Source organism: Protopterus annectens, chromosome 3.part1, assembly GCF_019279795.1.
Source record: "Protopterus annectens isolate FY-2018-M chromosome 3.part1, PAN1.0, whole genome shotgun sequence".
NCBI lineage: Eukaryota > Metazoa > Chordata > Ceratodontiformes > Protopteridae > Protopterus > Protopterus annectens.
Window position 1 is genome coordinate 687115116 of NC_056732.1, and position 23257 is coordinate 687138372.

General features: G+C 38.4%; 1 protein-coding gene across 7 annotated transcripts in view; it reads left to right on the forward strand.

The window, feature by feature from the left end:
- The window catches only part of OC90 (otoconin 90), a 1698850-nt gene extending 1681778 nt beyond the window's left edge, over window positions 1-17072 (forward strand). For all 7 annotated transcript variants that reach the window (XM_044067044.1, XM_044067045.1, XM_044067046.1 and 4 more), the window contains one exon: window positions 16494-17072. In XM_044067044.1, the coding sequence (XP_043922979.1) occupies window positions 16494-16804 (311 nt within the window). In that variant the 3' untranslated portion in view covers window positions 16805-17072. The remainder of the gene's footprint in view (window positions 1-16493) is intronic.
- The last annotated feature ends 6185 nt before the right edge of the window (window positions 17073-23257 follow it).

Sequence of the window (23257 nt, forward strand, 5' to 3'; positions counted from 1 at the left end):
TTTTGCTTGCTTGTTCCTGTTATGGTGGTGAATTTGTTACTTGAACCCTGCCTAAAAAAGGCACTATAGGCACTATATTTAAACCCATTTACCATAAACACTGTAATGTGCATACTGCTTTACTTCTACAATGATTATTTGGATTTTATTTTACATTTTATTGCACAAACACTAATAGATATCTGCTAAACAAAGCAATACAGTCTCACAATAAAAACAGACTTAGCATTAAATTAAAATTTCTCTGCCCTTGAAACTCACACATTCATTGAAATAGCAGTGAAACCCACATCCAAAGAAAATGCATCTGGCCAGTGGCGGATAAAGATTACCTTTGGGCTGTTTTCAAATCATAGGCCCCTTGCACATGAAATATACATGTGTTCTTTGATGCAGCTTCTTGACTGTATTAAATTATATTCTTTGTATACTACAGCTAACTTGTTAGAGTGAATTTTAAATTTATTGTTTTGAACAATTTTGCAGTAAGCAATGAAACAAAATGCACGAACTAATAATGACAAAACTGCCCAATTCAGAACATTTCCATCATAAGAGTCTACTCAAACTTCTACAATCCACCAGTATCAGTAAATATGCACAATCTCTGCAGAAGTAAAAGTAACCTAAATAATTCCACATTAAAGAGACCTGTAACTAATAAAGATGCTGCTAGCAGACAACTTTATATGTCATTGTTTCATCTACAAGTAAAGCTCCTGTTGCCCTTGAAGAATAAATTGCCTATGTTACATTAAAAAATGATAAGCTAGTAATATTTCAATAGGGAATGGATGGCAAACTGATAACAGGTTCATAGTTACTAGGTCTCTCCGCCAAAGGAGGACATTCTCAGGACTGCAGTATCCACCCCCTTTAAAAGTACAACACACTACCGTATCAGAAAACCATCTAGTGATTAGGGAGTAGAACCCACAGCCTTCTGCAGCAAGAGCAAGTATACTACCTGTTGTGCTATTAACAATGCAAGTAGACTTTGCATACGCAGAACTAAACTTCTTTTTCCCTGAAGAATTGTGCAGCACAAGAAATCAGGAAAAAGCCGAAATGTAATGGGGGGGGGGACAAAGGCTCAAAACTGGGGACACATTTCAAACATTGCTTGTATAATCTTAGAAAGCTGCTAGAATAAAATGTTGTGTTACCATATGTTTCCCAAAAGATAGGAAGACTGAAACTTAAATGGCTGTCATTATTTAATGAAGTGAATTCAGTTCTCAATGATTTGCCAGAAAACTATAAATTTTATTTAACATTTGTTTACTGGGAAAGTCTGACTTGGAATGAAGCAAATTTTCAGCAGAGGGGCCCGGGGAGAAATGCTCCAGATGCATGTCTTTGTGTCGTGGGAAGAAACCTTAGCACCCAGAAAAAACCCACACAAACACAGGGAGAACATGCAGACTCCACACAGAAGGCACTTCAGCTAAGAATCGAACCAGAGAACCTCTAGCTGTAAGGCAACAATACTATCACTGCACCATCCAAATTTTAAGAAGCACAGACCAAAAGAAAGAAACATTCCAGACATTATGTGAAAATTTGTAGAGTTGAGAGCTATAACTCCTTCAATCTGAAGTGGTGGTATGGGTAGAGAACTCAGGCTCTTACCCTTTGTACCTAAGGGGTAGAGGGTTTGAGCCTGAGTAACCCTAACCACCGGGTATACCTATCTGGAGCATTGTACACACAGCCCAGCTGTACCTATCTGGGCCAAGACACACACACAACACAGCCCAGCTGTACCTATCTGGGCCAACACACACACACACACACACACACACACACACACACACACACACACACACACACACACACACACACACACACACACACACACACCTACCTGATTTTGACTCCTGTTTTAGGTCTGTCCCTCTTAATCCCTTTTAAAACTGATGACTGTTGGAGAAAAGGTCGTGAACTGACTTTAAACAATAATGATATTAATTAGAGTTATAGACTTCTTTTACTTCAGAAAATGTATATTAATTCACATTCTCTTATTCTGTCAATGTTTCAAGCTAAATCGTGTTAATATTTTCAAAGTGTCCCTGATTGTTCCTGATTATTATTGGATTTTTCCAACCCTGATTCTGTTCAGATTTGTCCCTGATTGGTTGAGAGCTAAGACACACACACCAGACTTAAATGCACAAGAACGAGCCATTGATAAATGCACAAGAATGAGCCATTGAACGTAAATGCAGCAAAAGTTAAAATGTACAAGAATGAGCCATTGATAAACTGAATGCCAGACTTGAAGTTAAAATGCACATGAATGAGACTTGCAGCACACACTTTAATTACTTCCAAAACATCAGTTACAGTTAGAACAAGACTTGCAAGCAAAATGCCTGCTGGACTTGAAGTTACAATGATGAACGAGACTTGCAGCAAGCCAACTTACACACGCTCTAATTAAAATCAGTTAAAACATACAAACACCAGACTTAAACTCACAAGAACGAGCCATTGAACTTAAATGCAGCAAAAGTTAAAATGCACAAGAACAAGCCATTGATAAATTGAATCCCAGGCTTGAAGTTAAAATGCACAAGAACGAGACTTCCAGGCTGCAACACACACTCTAATTACTTGCAAAACATCAACAGTGAGCCACCTTACACATGCTCTGATTAAAATCAGTTAAAGTTAGAATGAGATAAAGTTGAAATGCACAAGCACCAACTTACACACACTGCAGTGCAATGGTTGAATGATAAACTGAATGCCAGACAGCTGAATGATAAACTGAAAGCCAGACTTGCAGCAAAGACCAAAGAGCTACATACAGTACAGTACATTTAACTTACTTACACATTACACACACTCAAATTAAAACTCAATGAATGCCGGACTTAAAAACAGTAAAGCACATGAATGAATAAACGTAACTTCTACACACAACTAAAATGGTTGAATGATAAACTGAATGCCATCAGACTTAAATGCAGCAAAGAGCCAGTTAAAGATAAAATGCACAAGAACGAAGTTCAACGAACTTACACACATGGTTGCACACAGTATCTTGGCCTGCCAGCAGATAGACTCACTAAACTAAAAGCCATAAATCCACAGTGTTCTTGGCCAACACTGAACTTACACTGTTACACACAGGGCCAGTGGCCACAACAAATAATAAGAGTTGTTTTTTCTCTTACCTGCTGAAGGACTCACTCTCCAAAATTTAAATTATGCTGCCCACCATTTTCCCACTTACTTCTGAGTCCAACAACAGGTAGTAGCTGCAGTCATCACATACGCCCCTATAGGCTGGCGATGGGTGGTGACATCAGCCAAAAATGTAAAGGGGTATTATAAAAAAAAAAGACCAGGAAATTTGGAAATTAAGGGGGCCACTCGGGAATTTGTGGCACTCCAATATTTTGCCCTCAAACCCGGTAAATAGCAAGGAATTTGGTATGGTTGAAAGGTCTGGTAATAAGCAATGAAAAGAATGGGATTAATAAGACAGGTCTATATTACCGTGTTGAAAGACAGGTTTGCCAAACATGTCTTAATTGACACAGAAATATCGACCTGTTAAAATCCTGAACAGCCGCATCAGCAAATTTTTTCCCAAGGGAACAAAATCACTTGGCCATACACAAAAAGAAAAAACAAACAAACTTTCAAACCCTATAAAGTGGGGGGCTTTGCCCCCCACACCCCCTTAACTAAATATATCAACTCCAAGATCACACTACAGTGGGAAAAATGGCAAATTCCCGATAAAGGCTGAGTGATTTATTCCCCTGGGAAAAAATTTGCTGAAGCGGCCATTAGTGATTTTAACAGTTCAATATTTCCGTGTCGATTAAGACATGTTTGGCAAACATGTATTTCGACATGGTAATATAGACCCAATAAGACTAATGGTGATGAAGATCATTCCTTTGTAACAATTGATAGAACAGATATTATTAAATTAGAAGCTGAAGATTTTTCAGATCTGGTTAGAAAGGATATTTTTGTAATTGTGGATTCAATTAATAGAGGAACTGATACTTACACATTTTTAGAGAAAATAATGAACATCAAATAGTGTTACACTTGCCAGCAACAAAAACAGGCAATGTGAGAAAGATTTTAGAATGCCCTAATGTAAGGAAGTATGGATCTGTTTTTATTCAGGTTGGTATATTATCTCATCCACAAGGACTTTCGGACAAGGGAACTTACAGTCTTCTCAGATGGCATAGTTTGTACAGATGTTAGGATATATTATTCACAAATCACATATAGAAAGGCGATTCAGGTCAGTGTGAATGATAAGATGTTTTGGGTTAATACTTGTGACCATGTGAGGTATTGCAAGCTATGCCAGGAGAAGTGGGGCAGCTGGAATTTAGTAAAGAATTATATGTTATTTGAATATCAAACTGATTTTTTTTCAGATGCTTGTGTTGAAATGGTTTTGTAAAGTTGCTTATGTTAAAAATGTACCAACAGTGGGTCCTGACTGTGCTGTAACTGAATAGAGGATACTGGAAGAAAAGAGATTAAGCTCATCTCCATCTAACTTTGGAAAATAGTAAGAAATTAAATTACTGGGCCTAGGCCATAAAGATGATATCTCACAGTTTTGAATGAAGCCAGAGACTCAATGTCTATAAGAAGCATGGTTTGTTAGTCTCTGTAGGAGGAGTAGAAGTTTGTAATTATTTTATGACTTCCAAAAGCTGCACCAGATCTGAGCAATGCTCTTGTGTGTGTATCATGACTTTTAGGTGCTAAATCCTGAAATTTCTAGCAATGAGGGGTTGCATGGGAACCAGAAGTCAGACGACCAGATGTATGTGATGTCATTCTGTACAGAAATAATGTTTTAATATTAGGTGAGACAGAAGTCTCTGGGCAGTCTGTTTCTTGGAACCTGACATAGAAGGATCCCTCACCTACTTCATCTTGCCTTGCTCTATTAAGTAAGCAGAAACAGTAATTCTCTGGATCAGTCAGGAAAATATAGTGAGCATAGGTAAGTATTGTTTTTCTGTAACTGTGTGAATCTTTCCAGCTGTGTTATTTTTAATATTTCCTGTGATTGAAACTCTGGTGTTTATTGTAAATATATATTTCATATTTTCATGTTCTTTTATTATTTATTATTAAATATATTTAAACTTTTCATTGTAACTGGTCCTTTAGAGTGTATTTTAACTTCTGAGAGTACTTATATCTACTGGTGACACTGTGGCCACTCCTGAGGCCTGGCTGTTTGTTCAGCATTACCATTTGTATTAAAATTAATTTCACTCAGTATAATGGGGTACTCTTGCAAGAGCCTTAGATAACTGGCTTTGTATTGTCTGGTGGCAGTGATAATTACTTTATTGTCTGGGCAAAAGGGGGTAGTGGGTAAGTCTGTGCCAGCCTTTCCCAAGTGTGTGTGTGTGTGTGTGTGTGTGTGTGTGTGTGTGTGTGTGTGCATGTGTGTGTCATCTGCTTGGAGCGGGGACACAAAGCCCTGGTTTCACAGAGTGGGTGCTGGAGGACTTGGCTTGGACACTCATCTGAGGACTTAACCGTATAGCTGTGTTAGTGGGGAGCTTTAATGAACCCCGGAGGGAGACAAATATAAATAAATCTAGACACCAGGATGACTGTGTTCCCTGTGCGCTCTTAAGAGAGATTGTGCTTGATGCAAAGAGATCTGCATCTGGAAATACTGAGTGTATCCATTTGCATTCCAAATGCACATCCCTCTCCAGTGCCAGTGGTGAGGATTCAGGCTCCTTGATTACTGGTCCAGAGTGGGAATATCACAATACCTACATGAAAAAATGTCCCATTTTAAAAAATGGAGATGTATAGAACATTTGAGCCTAAGTGTGGGCACACATTTGTTTAGACAGGATAGCATGCACTTGTCAAGATCAGGGAGGAGAATTTTTGCAGCACATATTTTGCAATATTTGACAAACACAGGGCAGGATTTTTTGCAAGGCTGAAAACGTAACAGTTCACAGATAGCAACATTTGATGCAGCTCTGATGGTTGTTCATGCTAGGACTATTAATATATATTTTTTTCTATTGGAAAATTTAGCACATTCCCACATGATTAATGTTGTTATGGCTTTTGAAACATGGTTAAAGAACAGTGACTGGAAATGAGTTCTGTCAGAGTATAAATATTTTTACTGTAACAGATATTCCAACAGAAAATCAGGTGGAGGTATTATGATAGGAATCAAAGTTAGTAAAGAGACCTGTGATTATTATAAGTTCAGTGATAGCACCAAAACTATAGATTGTGTAACTGTGACAATAAACACAACCCTGGAACATATAACAATTGTTGGTGTGCATAGCCCACCAAACTCAAATGCTGATGACCTAGAGGAATTCAGACATTTCTTGCATGAAACACAAGAGGGAAAAATAATAGTGGATGGGACTTAAATTTACCAGAAACAGACTGAAATAATATTGATTCAATAACATCAGTAAGAAAATTATTCACAAAGTATGTTCAGGAACAATAATTGCTTTGGATTGTAAAAAAAAACTACCAGGGATGGAACATACTAGACATTGTTTGTGTTCCTAAATAAATTACTGTTACTTCATGTAATCTTTTGCCACCATTGATGTGCAGTGATCATGGGATTATAAAGGTTAATTTGTTGCTAGATAATTCTGCCAAACTGAAATCTGAACCAATGCACAAAAGATTAAAAACAGATTATATGGAAGCAAAACAGTCAATATGTAAAACTAATTTGAGTGATGTATTCAATGGAAAAAAATGCATAAGAAATGTGGAAAGTTTTGAAAAAGAAATTGCTTGAAAGCAAAGAAAAATCAAAAAATGTTTAACATCAGGATATAGGCACCTAACACGCAGTTCCATAAGAAGAAGATACTTGATTAAGGTGAGAGACAAAAAGTATAAGAAATGGAAAAGTGATCGAACAGCAAACTGGACAAAGAAATTAAGCAAAGTGTGAGACAAGATCAAGAAAAAATTTGAAGAAAATGTATATAAAGATATTGAGCATGCTAGGAAAACATTTTATAGATAGATAAGATATAGAAAGAGTAAATATATACAAATTGATAAACTGTGTATAGATACTAAAATTTATTCTGAGACACAGATTATACCTATATTTACAAAATGTTATGCAAAACAGTTTGGCTCCACAAAAGGGGAGATAAGTTGTCTAGTCACTTCCAGGTAACCTCAGATACAGAAATCAAATTAGATTTTATTGAAAAAGAACTATGCAAACTGGAACAAAACAAAACACATGGAGGAAACAGAATTAGTAGTAATGAGCTGAGAACACATCAGAAAGAACTTACAGTACCATTATATCTATTATTTACTAGGTTACAAACTCAGAGACATACAGACCCTTAAGTCTACTTTAATGTTGTGGGAAAATAATGGAGATGGTAATATTAGATAAGTTATTGTCATAACTAGAAAGATTGGGGCTTGAAACCATATATGAGCATGCATATATTGAAAATATATTTATTACCACCTGCAACATGATGTTGTATAACAATATAATAACAGCAATGAATGAAAAATTGTGCCGTGATGTAATTTATATAGCGTTGACCTCAGCATTTGACATGGTCATACAGAAAACACTGATCAATAAATTAGAACAACTAGGCATTGATGTACTCTTGATAAGATGGATAGCTGCATGGCTTACAGATAGGATGTGGCAAGTACCATACAGCAACTGCACAGGTGAAATTATTGGTTACTGTCAGGGTGTCCCACAGGGCTCTGTCCTCAGCCCATACTTGTTTAGATTGTATCTTTCAGATCTAGCTTTTTCATATAAATTAAATTGAAATTGCATAAACCTGTTATGAGTGCTACAGATAAAGCATGTCTGCAAAAGAACTTCACCAAAGTGACCATTTGGGCACAGGAGAATAATATGCTGAAAAATACATCAAAAACTTAAGCATATGAGATTTGGGAGACATAAAATGAAAGGTGAATATTTAAAACAGCACACAGTGATTGAAACTGCAGACTCATTTAAGGACCTGGGTATATGAGTAGATCCAGCTCTAAGTTTTTCTAATCATATCAACCAATTGGTTAATGATAGTTACACAACTACAGGTTGTATAAAAAGATTTATAAAATCTAGGAATACGAAATGATGAAGTAATTGTTAGTTATATTAGACCCAAACTTGAGTATTGATTAATAATATGGAAATATTATAAGAAAACAAGCATGAGTAAATTGGAAAGAGTACAACAGAAATATACCGAGGGCATCCATGGATATGAAATTTTAATTTATTATGAAAGACTAAAGTATCTGAACATGGACAGTGTCTCATATAGATATTTAAGAGGAGACCTTATTCAAGTGTATAGGGCATTTAGAGACAACTACCTATGGCAATGTTTGGGGTTTTAAAAAAGTAGCAGAGAATCAGCAGACAACCTATGTAGAAGATTCTATAGATATACTCAAAATTCTATCACCAGTACTTTGTCATAGTGGCTAGATTTACGGAAGAGCAAGAAGGTGAGTGCTGTATTTTCTTCAGTTTTACCCTCATCTTTGAGTTTATTTATTCTCCGAGTTTGTGTGTGTGTCTGTATATATATATATATATATATATATATATATATATATATATATATATATATATATATTAAAAAATATATATATATATATATATATATATATATATATATATACACACATATATATAGGTCCACTTTGTAAACCCGAAATACTGAAATCTTGAATTTCATTATTTCGAGTCGAGAATATCAAAAGTGCAATTTTTTTAAACTGCACTATGTCGAATCTTTGTTTACCGAGTCTGTGTTGCATTTACTAAACTGTGTTATTAAGTGTGTCGTGTCACATTAAGTGCTGTGCGGTATGGCAGGCAATGTACGTTTCTGTATGGAGATTCAGCTAGGTGTTCAATTTTTAAGGGTTTTAATGTAAATGTATTAATGTTTAGCTGTGCGGGGTTGTACACGTAGGTTGGGGTAGGTGGGTGAGAGTGTATGTGTGTGTTGAAAGTGATGATTTTTGTACTTGTGTAGTGTGTTTATGTGTGTTATTAGTGAGTTTAAATATGACTGTCTGCTCTGTTCTGTTTTGTTCAAGTTAGTGTGATCTCGGAGTTGGTATATATAAGTAGCGGGGGAGTAGGGGGTGCAGGGGGGCTTGCCCTCCTGCTGAAACATATGGCGGTGTTGTCGGTTTTAATTTTGTAGTGTTTATGTGTTGTTTTGGGGGAAGGTTTATGTATTTATTTGTGTTTTGTTACATTCAGTATTATGAGTGCTCGTAATTGTGGTGTTTCATGTTTCTGAGGGATTGATATTCTCCACACAAAATACTGAAATTCAAGATTTCAGTATTTTGAGTTTACAAAGTGGACCGATGTATATATATATATATATATATATATATATATATATATATATATACACACACAACACACACACACACACACACACACACACACACACACACACACACACACACACACACACACATATATATATATATATATATATATATATATATATATATATATATATATCTACACATATATGAATCTAATTTACAAGCTCAAAGTTTTAAAACTTTGAACTGCAATGGTCGAGACCGTAAGTTCAAAGTTTTGAAACTTCGAAAATGTAATAACATTTTTTTTACATTTTTCCCCAACACCCCCTGCTAAATAAATATACCAACTCAGAGATCGCACTACAGTGAGGAAAATGGTAAATTTCCCATTTCCATGCTGTACGGTGATCTCTGTTCAAAGTTTCAAAAGTTCGATATTATGGTCTTAACCATTTGCAGTTCAAAGTTTTGAAACTTCAAGCTTGTGAAGGAAATCCATATATATATATATATATATATATATATATATATATATATATATATATATAGGTCTACCTGATAATGCCGAAAGCTGGAAATGCCGACGACGAGAGCACCGACACCGGAAGATTGACAACGGAGATAACCGACAGTTGAAAATCCCGATGCTGACAACACCGATATGTCAAACGAGCGCTAGTGTGTAAGTATGCGGTAGTGACGGACGGCAGGGTTAGGGTGCGGGTAAGGTAAGTGTGCGATAGTGATGGACTTTAGGGTCAGGGGCAGATTAAGTGAGTTAGGGTTAGGGCGTGGGTCAGGTGAGTGTGCGATAGTGGCAGACTTTAGGGTTAGGGGCAGGTTAAGTGAGTTAGGGTTAGGGTGCGGGTTAGGTGAGTGTGCGATAGTGATGGACCTTAGGGTTAGGGTTTGGGTTAAGGTTAGTGCATAGATAGTTGTGTTTGTAAGGTTTAGTGTAGGTTTGTAGGGTTTTTGGTGTGCTTGTGTTGTGTGTGTGCTTTTTGGACAGGGGATTTGTTTTGTTTGTTGACTGTTGGGATTGTGGTTTGTCAGGCGTGGGAAGTTTTGTGTTTTTTAACTTTCAGTTTTGTGGTATTAGTGATTTCGTTGTCGGTGTTTTCAGGTAGACCCATACATATATATATATATATATATATATATATATGGGTCTATATCACAAAAACAAAATACCAAAACCACGAATGTTAAAAACGTCCACCATAAGAAAAAACTGTTACAAGCACGAGCGTTTAAAACCAGGGGTGGCTTGTGCTATTGTACTACAAGACTGCACCCCCCCCCCAGCTGTAAAACAAAAAAGAAAAGAAAAAAAACTAATAAAAGAAAAGAAAACAAACGCGAGTTGTGGAACATCGCGCATGTGCACTCGCGGCATTTCCTGATATCCGGACTGCTGGTGAACCAGTCTGGAGCATGCGCACAGAATCCAGACTGTCTCACCAGCAGTCCAGATTAGGAAGAGAGCATTCAGCAGCACTATCCCAGAAGTCTATGCAGTTACAACTGCATAGACTGGAAGGGGGATCAGACTGCAAAGTCCACAGGCTGGGTAGCACCCATCTTGCTCTGCTCTTGCGGGAAGGACTTGCTCTTGTCCCGGGCTTCTCATTTTATGGACATTGGAGTTTACTAAGGAAATGGGCTGGTGTGTGTGTGTGTGCTCTCGTCGCAGGCTTCTCGTTTTATGGACTTTGGAGTTTACTAAGGAAATGGGCTGCCTGTTTCATTTTACGGACTTTAAGGTAAATAAGTAAGGAATTTGGTGTGTGTGTGTGGGGGGGGGGGGGGACAGCCACCTCCACCAATCATGTCGCTCCTTTCTTATAGTTCTTGCTGAATTTGAAATAATGCAGTAATGTACTCTCTGGCATTAGGTTAGGTTTCTTTTTTTTCAGCATAGATGTTTATTGATTTTATTATTTACAACCTTCCACATCTTTCCTCATCTTCATTAGTTGTGATAAGACCAGATGTGGGTGTGTCTTCTCTGGTGGGTTTGTAGTTGGGGTTAAACACAGACACAATAGTTTTTGTATCTCTTGTGGGCATTGAAATGAAAGTAGCACTGGCACTCAATGTGTTCATACGATATACATAATCACAGTTCAGCAGGTTAACTTTGGTTTTAAGAAAAAGTGCTACTTCCCTCTTAAAACAAAATCCTTCATTTCTTTATTGAGTCTGCGAAGTGTGGGTATCACAAATATCCATTTGCAGACACAAACTTTTGTTCAAGGCACAAAGAACAGCACACATGGTTATAGAATACATATTTGGCATCCTAGAGCATATAGCAAATGAGTGTGAAGTTCATTTATATGGAATAGCTGTCAGCCTTCAGCCTCCCTGATGTGAAACAATGCCTCACAGGAAATGGAACAAAGAGATGGGGCCAGCAACTATGTTGACTAGGAAGCGCACAGCATGATTAAAAGTGATGCTTCGCAACAACAGACATAATTCAGCACTCTATGCAATGGCGTTTAACTTAAAAATCTTGAAACAGAATTTGCGACATAGGGCCTTAGAGTTACCTACCACCTGTCCCTCTTTGGGCACTTGTGTCCTGCAGGGAAAAATTAAAAATGTCAAATGTCCTGAGATTTTAGGAAAAAATATTTCCAAAATTTTCATTAATAGTTGTATAAAACAGTTATTTTGAGTTATTTTGTATCTGAAACACCCAAATGTCTTATGAAGTGACATAAGCAACTCAAATGCTGCAGGAATAAGCCTTTTTGTTGGCAAAAATGTGAAGCTCTGTCCTTTGCATTGGGTATGTCTGACCTGCAAAAAGTTTCTTAAAAAAAAATCTCACTTAAGGCATTTGAAAAGATGACAACTATAGCGACATCCTTTCAGTGTATAACTGAAACTTTCTATGAAGTAAAATGACGTGCTGGTTCACTATTCACGACCAGGTTTATCCTGTTTAGAGACATGGTGGTAGAGGCAGGCAAGCAGTTGGGATAAAGAAGAGAAACAGGGCTGAATGGGATGGCTGACCATTACAACTTTTACATACTCACTCACATTCCCAGTGCGCACACATCTTTGGTTTTAGAAAGCTGATTAGTTCAAATACTGGTGGTCCATCTTTAGATGTGGAAAGAAACGTGAGGACCCCCCCCCATGCAAATCCACACAGACATGGAAGGGCCTACCTCTCAATTTTGCAGAACATCCACATTTTTGTCTCATATATTTTGCCATTCTTGTCCTGAAAATGTGTTTTTTTTGCAAATGACTAAATAACGATGACAAACATTTAAGTTTCAGAAAATGCATGTTAATGCCAAACCTGGTGTGTGTGCGTAATGAGCCAGTTGCTATATGGTGGTGGGTAGAGAATACCACAGGCTTGAACCCTGTACCTTGGGCCCAGATGGCAAGAGCCTGAATTCCCTACCCACCTCCATTTGTAAAAAATTTGCAGATTTTTGCCTCATATTTGTTCTGTTCTGTTCCTCATAAAATCTATGGTTTCTATATTTGTGTGTCTTTACACAGTCAGTAGTGCAGTGGTAGCATTGTTGCCTAACAGCTCTAGGTTCTGTGGTTTGATTCTTGGCTAGGGTGCCTTCTGTGTGGAGTCTGCATGTTCTCCCTGTGTTTTTGTGAGTTTCCTCTGGTGTCCTCCCATCTTACAGAGACATGTGTCTGTAGTGTTTCTCCCTGGGCCTCTGCTGAAAATTGGCATTTGTTCCAAGTCAGACTTTCCTGGTTAACAAATGTTAAATAAATAAAAATGACAAGCATTTGAGTTTCAGACTTCATATTCTTCAGAAAGTACATGGTAAGTCAAAACCTTTTATTCTAGCAATTTTCTAAGTTTATAAGATGGATATTTGAAATTTGTCCCACTTTTTGGGACTGTATTCCCCCATTATTGGCTTCATCCAGGTTTTTTGTGCTAAGGTTGAGAGCTATGGTAAGAACTGAATTCACTGAATATGTTTGGGTGCTGTATTCCCCCATTACTGGCTTTGTCCAGGTGTTTTTTGCTAAAAGGTTGAGAGCTATGGTGAGAACTGAATTCACTGAATATGTTTGGAGGCTGTATTCCCCCATTATTGGCTTTGTTCAGGTGTTTTGTGCTAAGAAGTTGACAGCTATGGTGAGAACTGAATTCACTAAATGGTAGCCATTTAAGTTTCAGTCTTCCTTTATTTCGCAAAACAGATGATTTGGCATAATGGTATGTTGCTCTGACTGTTTTCATAGGTTCATACTAGGCTATCTGCCCTGGGGCAATTATAAGCCTAGCCCCATTCTGTATGGCTTACGCCACCCCTTGATTTGAGTATACTGTGCCCTTTTTAAGGATTAGTTTACTGTGCCTCTGTCTAATAGTGACACGGGAGTAATCCCTGGGACAAACCTACGATCCCCCATCCACTTATCGAGATTCTTCTTGAAGAGATTCAGTGAGGTGCTCTGCCTCACATGAACTGGAATTCTATTCCAGAGCGAAGGGAGCCTCTGGGTTATGAACCTGTCCCTCCAGCAAGTTCTGTTTATTTCTGTGCTGAAGTTCAAGTCCCTCGAGCATGTGACTCTAAGGGATTTAGATTTACTGAGGTGGAGCATGTCCATTAATTCTGAATTTGACATAGCTTTGTATGTCAGTCATAGATCACCTCGAAGTAGGCGGTATGCAACTGAGTAGAGCTGGAGTTTTTTTAACTAAGCAGCATATGGCATCTGTTTGAGACCCTTGATCCTCTTGGTGAGATACTTTTGGGGTCTTTCTAATTGCTGCAGGTGTTGGGTAAGGTACATCCCAAAAGGGGCATTGTATTCTATGATGGGCCTGATGATGGATGAATAAAGGGACACAATTACCTCTCTTGATCTAGATGTGAAACCCTTCATGATGAGGTGAGCTATGTAGAAGGTCTTTCTAACCACTTTGGCAATGTGGTTTTCAAAGGAGAGATTGCTATCAACTTGGGTCCCCAGGTCCCTAATAACTTTCTCTGTACTTAATGGGTTTCCGCCTATGTGGTAATTTGTGGGCACATTGTTTTTGCCAAAGGGTATGACTATACATTTTTTGGCATTTAGCTTTAAACCATGGCGCTGGCACCAGTTATATGTCTCAGTGAGACCTTTTTGAAGGATGTTTGTGTCAGCTGGAGAGTTGATTATGGCACCCAGTTTGCAGTCATCTGCGAACTTGGTAAGCCATAGTCCTCCCATGTTTGCCTGTACCTCGGAAAAGTATATACCGAACAAGAGTGGTCCCAGGACAGAACCCTGTGGGATGCCACTTGTGACCGGTTTCAAGTCTGACATGGCTCCAGCAACTCTCACTCTGTGGGTTCTGTCTTTGAGCCAGTTTGCGACCCAAGGAGAAGTGGTTTGAGTTGAGTGCTGCTTGTTTTTCTTATACTTGATTTTGACTGGCATTCCAGTAATGTATTTAAAAAGTAATTTATTTTTTCATATCTCACAACCTTTTTGTTTCCATCTAGATATTAAGTAAGCTGTCATGCAGCCAATGCACTGAAATATTTTTTTTCTTCTACACTTCATTTTGTCTTGATTGGACTCTCATAATGACAGTTTGGCACCCAGGGCAGCGTATTTAATTGAAGTTAAAGTTTTTGTGGTTTTGAGCATAGCTCCTCCCCTTTCTAGTTTGCTGCACCCTTTCCCATTGACCCCACCCATTCAGCTATCTCCTGCAGCCCCCCTTTGATTTGAAGTCACCAGCCGCCACTATTTAAAACATCTCACTACACATTAACAACTACTGAAATATTAAAAGTAGTACCACCTAAGGAAACCAATGTATCAGTCCTGTGATTGCTGGCATAAGCTGATGTTAGGATGCACATTTTCAGTAGTGACCAAACAGCAACAGGAATGTTAGTAATATATTATTTTTGTTGGTAGGTTTTTGTGGTGACGTGCAAGAGCGTCACAAATTAGTTGGTGAATTATGCATCAGTGTATTCTGTATCCTTTGGATTCAACATTACACATTTTGTTAATGTGTGGAATATATTTATGTAGTTGACGGTCATTATTATCAACAGCTGTTTTGCTTTCACACTTTGGTTGACAAAACAGCTGATTAACAATTGTGCAAGATAGTTAATTACTCTTTTTCCCTATTTTGTAAGATCTTGGATTTGGAATATATAATTATCAATTCGTGTGGGGGCGGGTGCAGGGATGCTTGCTCCCCCCGCCAAAAAAAAACACATTTTTTTTAGTTGCATGCTCTGATGTTATGTCTTGGAGCATGTACATTTACTTGTCAAAATTTTTTTCAGATTTATTTTCTTGTCAACATTAGCAATGTCAGCATTTGGGTGTGTTGATTATTTTAAATACACATATCTATATCTATACAAAAGGGTTTGGGAGTTCATACAATAGTTAAGTTGTTTAGGGTTGGGGATGGCATAATGGTTAAGGTGTTTACTTCACAGATACATGATACAGGGTTTGATTTACACCTTTGATGAAAATTGGTTAGCCTTAAAATATGGCCCAAAAGGGCAGCAAGTCAAGTATTTCCCTGGGAACATGTACATATATAGCATGGGTCTGTGGGGATGCTGCACAGACATTGCTCATTCAAGGGGCTTGTCCATACCGTGCAAGAAGCATTTTTTATGTGTGTATTGTCACCTTGAGAGTATCACTGTTGACCTCACAAGATTTTAGTTGTTTTGTTTTTGAAGAATCATTTGTTGATTAAATGAGTCATGATTATTCATAGTAGATCCATATTGTAAATATACAGTGGAAAATATATTTGCATCTATGCAGTGAAGTTTTTTATTTTATTTTTTACTGCAATAAGAGTACAGTGTGCATGCATCCTCAAGGATTCATTCATTTATTTACTTTCTTGAAGAGTTGCAGCCAGTCAGTTCATCTCTATGTCTATATTCAATTCAGAGAAGAAAACAGCTGCAACATCTCAATGATTTGACTATGATGGATTTGCTTTTCCATCATGGTCCATAGCACACATTTACAGTAGTGAGATCATAACAGGTTTATATAAATTGTGAGGATATCTGATTCAGATTCCCAAATGTTGTTATGTTTTTCTTTCCTAGGTTTTGGTGGGACTACATGTGATCGATTCTTATGTTCATGTGCTAAAGCTGCTGCTGAATGTATGGCAGAGGCACCATTCAACAGAACCTTAAAACTAACCAACAGACACCAATGCAGGGGTGAAAAAGCTTCATGCGAACGGGACCAACATGTCAGGCTGTCAAGTAAAACAGCGGGGGGCTCTGCGACAGATGGCTCACGGGAAGAAGACAGCTCAGAGGAAGAAGATCGGGATGATACCCCAAGAAGGGATGTCCGTCACAGATCAAGTTTTTATTTAGGAATATGGCGTTCTGAAACAGCACCATAGGGTCATGGTCCACTACGTTCCCTACTATCTTAAAAATAGTAGGAGGGGCTGCCAGCTGCTTTTCTAGTGTTGCAAATTGTATTTAGAAATATACTTTGTATATGATCATCTGCAGGATTGCTGATGTACAATGTCTTGTGTATTATAACATTGGCTGCTCTTACTGAAAATATAGCCCTACAATTATTTGATGTTATTCTATAAAATTATATGTGCTTTAATAAAATAATACACTTGAGTATGGTACAAATACTATTAGCCTTGAAAAGAAATCTCTGTCACTGTCTCTTACTCTCCCGCAAAAACTTTAGCACATTCTGGATTTATCAAAAACATTTATGTGCAGAAAACAAAGGAGCTACAAAGCAGCAACTTTATAATCCTAGATATCTCATCATGCAGTTTGAAATCTTACTGATCATTCTTTTTTCTTTGTATGAGTCAAGTATTCAGTTCTACTAAGCTAGTCATGTAACAAGGCCATTGATAAGAAAAATGACCATGTTTACTAGGGAAAAAAAACTTTTTATTTGGTACAAAAGGACATGCCAGATTACTCAGCAAATGTTTACAAAACAATTATACAAATGCAGCCAAAAGCATCACACTGGTTATGCCATATAATTCAGCAACAAAGAAAAGTGATTCTGAAGAATATTGAAGAAGGTACAAACTATCAGGTTTATAGAGCTGAATTTGTAGTGAATAAGCACGCAAGCAAAATATGGAATATATTTATGGTGGCCTGTCATATACTCATTAAAACCATACTTGCTGAGACTGCACTGTTTCAAAAAAAGAAGAAAAAAACAAATGTTTTGGGAGAGGGCTGCTCCCCTAATACCTAATGTGGGGGGCTTTACCAATGATCCCTTACTCATCTAATGTACTACAGTTAATTTGGAGAGGAGGAGACATTTTTGACAAGGGCCATCTTGAACTGAGTGTACTATAAACCATTACCTTGTATATAACTGGTGTATTACAATGAACAAAAATTTCACACTAAAAATACATTTTGCATTTCTATAACAGCAATATGTGTACACAGGTAGTTAATGCTTAAAAAAAAAAAAAAAGCACATATCGGTGTGAAGTAGCATGAATAACTAGCAGACTCAATGCAGAACTCCTAAAGGATAGTGTGACAGAAATCCTTTGTGAAAAATGTGTAATTAACTAAACAGCTACAGAACACACACATCCTATGTTATGTTGTTGTAAACAGCAATTTTATTCAAGGAAACTAATATGGCTAATAGGATTCACCCAAAATTTGAGATTCATCCTCCGTCCTGGAAACCATATGATATTCCAGAAATAGCAAAATTTAACTCTACTTAGAAAAAAAAAACAGTTGCATTTGTTTTATGTTATTAAACATAACTTCAGACCATATCACTAAAAGAGTCATAGCTTCATACTAGGCTAACTACCATGAAGGGCCATTTTAAGCCTAGCCAAAAAATAAATAAATATCCAGGAAGTGACCAAAGGTGAGAAAAAAACCTTGTATCTGTAAGGTAAGTACCTTAAACATTATGGTAACCCCACTACTATCATAGAGTAGTGACTTAAAATACTAAATCAACCATTAAACAGATTCCAACAATAAAACTACTTTAATCTATAGGTAATTCTGTTCATCTCATCTATTTGTCAGCTATGGCAATCATATTGATTTTGTAGTACCTTTAATTTTCATAATCAGTGTTAAATGGCAATCCAGGCCTCTCTTTTCCATCCTTGCTTTTTTCGGTTGAGAAGCATTTTCTGCTTGGATGTTAACCTTGCCTGCTGTCAATACTTCTACCATGTGCCCACTACACTCAAAGAAGCATCCATGCTCCTCCTAATCCACTATATAACTCTGTAGTTGATGACATGTTAATTGCCTCCTTTTCAGAAGCATCGTTGAGTTTGTGCTGGCTATGGTTCAAACATTTCTGTGTGCGTGTGTGTGTGTGTGTGTGTGTGTGTGTATATATATATATATATATATATATATATATATATATATATATATATATATATATATATGTAAAAATGTCACCCATAAAATTTCATCTGTAGCAACTCTTCAGAATGTGATAATGTGATTTCTGTGCTTTTATAATACAAAGTGCAAATGTCCCATGCTTTGCAGTTAACAGCAAATGCACACTGAGCATTAAATTTCACCCTCTTCACTTTAATTTACTTAGTTTACTTTCAAGCAGATTTGTATATTGTATTTGGCAATACTTGAAGCACTATGGTTTATCATATGGAATTTTGTTGGCTCATAAAACATTGCAAGATTGTGTGTTCTCATTGTCACAGAGTTTTGTATATCTTTTTTTGCCTTTTCCCTTTTATTTTTGTGTGCCCTCACAGTTAATACAGTTAGAGATCAGGGAGCGGTATGCATGGGGATTACCTACATAAAAAAAAAAAACATCTTGCAGTGTTTGATGATTTCTTCTCTGAGTGGCTGCAAAGTGTAGGGTTGGAGTTTCATATCTCTGTTAAGTAAGATGTGGTTAATCATAGTAAATCACACAATATATCAAGTACCATTCACAGGTGATTTGACTTGACACCTCAAGTGTACCATACATAAATGAAATACCACTTAAACAATGAATAGGAGACAAGCAATAGGCAAATGACCAACCTTAGAAACTGGCTTGCCTAGAGTAGTAGAAGAGAAAGAAACAAACAACTGATCAGATTTTTTGAATTATTTTGTTCTGTAAAGGTAGAAATGTAATTGTCTATGATCATCTAGCAAATGCAGACAATGTTCACCCTTGTTTGAAAAATTTGGAAAAAATGCAGGAAGTTGTCTAGTCTGGTTGATATTAGTCTCGGATACTATTTTGGTAGAAAGGAAGGGTTTGTTCACAAGGACACCCTGTCCTTATGGAAGATTAGGCAGGGAGGCTTGAAAGATAAGGCTTGTAACTCAGATATTCTCCTAGCAGAAGTAATAGCAACCAAAAATAAGGTTTCCCCAAGATAAATACTTCAAATTGCAATTTGCAGATGGTTCAAACGGGGAATTAATTACAGACTGTAGCAACAGATTCAAGTTCCAATGTGTAGAAGGGTCCTTGTATGGAGGTCTTTGCATTAAGGTTCCTTTCAGAAAGTTTTAAAAAGTTTGTGAGACTTTAGAGCTGTATCATTTAGTCCATTAAGAAAGTTTGAAATTGCAGCTAGATGCACACGTATGGTGAAGGAAGACCTGGCCACATCGAAAAGCAATGTTTAAAACTCCAAGACCCTACCAACTGGTGCAGAATATGGGTCAGGGTTACTTTCTGTAGCCCATTTTGAAAATGTTTGCCACTTGCTGATGTACAATCATCTAGTCGAAGGTTTATGGGAGGCTAGAACAATTCGTTGAGCTGGGGCAGTGAGACTAGCATGCCTGGCAATCATTGGAACTGAAGAAGCCCAGGCAGTGAGCTTGAGATTTTGAATTTTCAGATGAATGAGTCCCTCTGGATGGGACAAGAGGTCTGGAACTGGGTCCAGAGTCCAAGGAGGGAATGCAAAGAGGCTGCAGCAGGGCTGGCTCCATTGGTGGAATGCCCTTTCTGCTACCAAAGATTTGAGAGACAACTCGGGAGGCATTAGGATGCTCCTGCTCAGTTTGTTCACAATCACATTGGCGGTCCCCAGAATATGCATTGCAATTAGAAAGCAGTCAGGTGAAATTGCCCACTGCAACACCCTAAGTGTTTCTCAACTAAGAGAGTAAGACCTGGTTCCCCCTTGCTTGTTGATGTACCAAACAACTGACATCTTGTCTGTCTGTATTGCAATCATTCCCAAGGAAACAGTTTCTTTGATTGCTTGCAACACCAAAAGCACTGCCCTCATCTCTAGAACACTGATGTGTAGATTGGCCTCTAACTGGGACCAATTACCTTGGATTGTCCTTCCCAGATAATGCACCCCAACCCTATCTGGGATGCATCCATTGTCACTATGTCTTGGGGTTAAGGAGGGACAATGTGTTGGCCTGACAAAATTTTGTTGGAGTGAAGCCACCAGATCAGGTATTTCTTGCATAGATTGGTGATCATTACCTGATGGGACATTGGCTGATTCAGCTAGGACCATTATGACATCAACAGCCATTGTAGGATTCACATGTGAAATCTCACAGGGGGATCTAACGTGATGTCAGCTGACATTGATGCTAGAGTCTGTAACAACAGTCTTGCATTCATCTTTTTGCTGCAAATAACCTCGATGACTTGTGATTTTATTCTTTGAAGTCTTTCTAGGGGAAGAGATGCAATACCAGTGTTTGTGTTTAATACTGCTCCTATGAATTCTAACTGCTGTGTTGGCTCTAGATGGTATTTTTCATAGTTTACAGTGATCCCCAGTGATGAGCAAGTTTGAAGAATGTAGTTCCTTGCCCGCAGCAGTAGATGCCTGGTGGGTGCAGTAATGAGACAGTCGTCTAGATATGGAAAGATGCAGAATCCTTGCAGCCTGAAGTGAGCTGCTACCACTGCCATGCATTTGGTTAACACCCCGGTGGCAGTAGTAATGCCAAAGAACAGGGCTCTGATAATGATTGTCTCCCAGTCGGAAGCACAGGAATCTTCTGGAGTGCTTGTTCATTTTTATGACAATATGCACCAATCATCTTTTAAAGACTGAAATGTAAGCATCCAGAATTTAGCTTGTTGAACTGACTTGTTCAACAGAATGAGATCCAAAATCAGTCTCCAGTCCCCTGTTATCTTTGACACTAAACTCCGGATCCTATTTGGTCTGGCAGGATTGTTTGGATGACCCTTTTATCGAGCAGTTTTTGAATTTCTAAGACTGCTGCATCCCTGAGACTGGGTGGAACATCTGGAATTCTTTTTGGTTTTCTGAGATTTTTTGAAAATGGGATGTTGTAACCTCTTGTTATAATCCTCTGCACCCAACTGTCCATTGTTATATTTAGCCAGGCAGATAGCTGCAAGGATAATCATCCCCTGACTGCCTCCAGAGGATGGTAATCAGGCCTCCATTCAGGAGTGCTGATAGGAGTTACCAGGGAATAAATCCCTGGAACCCTGATTGTTTGGGCCACCTCTGCCCTGAGCATGGTGTCTTCCACTGTAATTCCCCCCCTGCCATTGGGGGAGTCATTGCCATGTGAGTCATGGAAAGGTCCTTGGCATTTTTTGAACCATAGCTTCCCACTTCTCTGGTTCCTGGAGTACGACCATTGAGACGTGGAAAAGCATACGCCAAAGGCAGAAAGGGTCTTTACATCCTTCTCACATCTGGTAAAGGTCTTTTTAACTTTGGGGCTAAAAAGGGATGATCCTTTAAAGGGAGCATTGACAAAAAACTTGAATGGCAAACTCACATAAGCAAATCTAGGGATGTCTTCTTATGGCTACGCCAGAACCCGCTGCCCTAGTCGTCCCTTTGGCTGCATGTGCAATGAGCCTCATGGTGAAGTTGCATATTGAATTAAGGGCTGCCAGATGGGAAGCTACTTTATCCTGAACCCCCTCAGCTACTGCTCCTGTCAGAGTATCTGATAGCTCCTTTATCAGATCTCTTTGAAGTCTAGTGAAACATGCCATGAAACTTAAGGACTTGAGCGTGAGGGTTGATGAAGTGTATACACACTTCCCAAATCTATCTATCCTCTTCAACTCTTTATTAGGAGGATGGATAGTAGGACTTTCATCAACAAGATCCTTTTTAGTAACTGCTGCAACCACCATAACATCTACTAGTATCCCTTTAGCCCAATGTTGCTGATCCTCAGGAGCTGACAAAATGCAGTCTGGTCTCTTGGGGATTGGCTTCATGGAATAAGGTATCTTCGAAGTCTGCTACACAATCAATTTAATTATACCATCAATAGGCAGAGAGATCCAAGAGGTAGATGGTCGGGCACAGAAAGCCTACAGGTATACCAATTCCTCTGAGGGCTGATGGGAAGTCCAGCCACCCCTCTGCTTCAGGATCTCTAGATGCTTCAGGATCTCTAGTATGTCTCCAAAAGAGACATCTTCCTGGGGTGACTTTGGGGAACCTTCTCCTTCATCAAAATCAGTATCTTCTATGTAACACTCTTCAGGGGAGTCCAAGTGTTTCCTCTTGCACTTTCTTTTCCAGGGTACCTCCATGGTGGGATAGGCTGGAGAGGTGTCTGAAGAGGACATGACCACTGTGGTTGAATCCTGCATTTTCCATGCCCGCTGTCCTGGGGCAGAGGCTGGAGGTAGCTCTGGGTGAGGGAAGGACAGGGATGTTATCCGATGAGAATGGTATTGACTGTGAGCCCACAGTGGACAAGGCCCTCTCCATGGCCTGGAAAGCAGGCCTCCCAGTAGAGGAACGGGAGCCTTGAACCAAGATAGACTCCCTTGGAACCATGGTCCCATCCCGCACTGAGGAAGCTGCCTCAGAAGCCAATGACAGAGTCAAATTCAC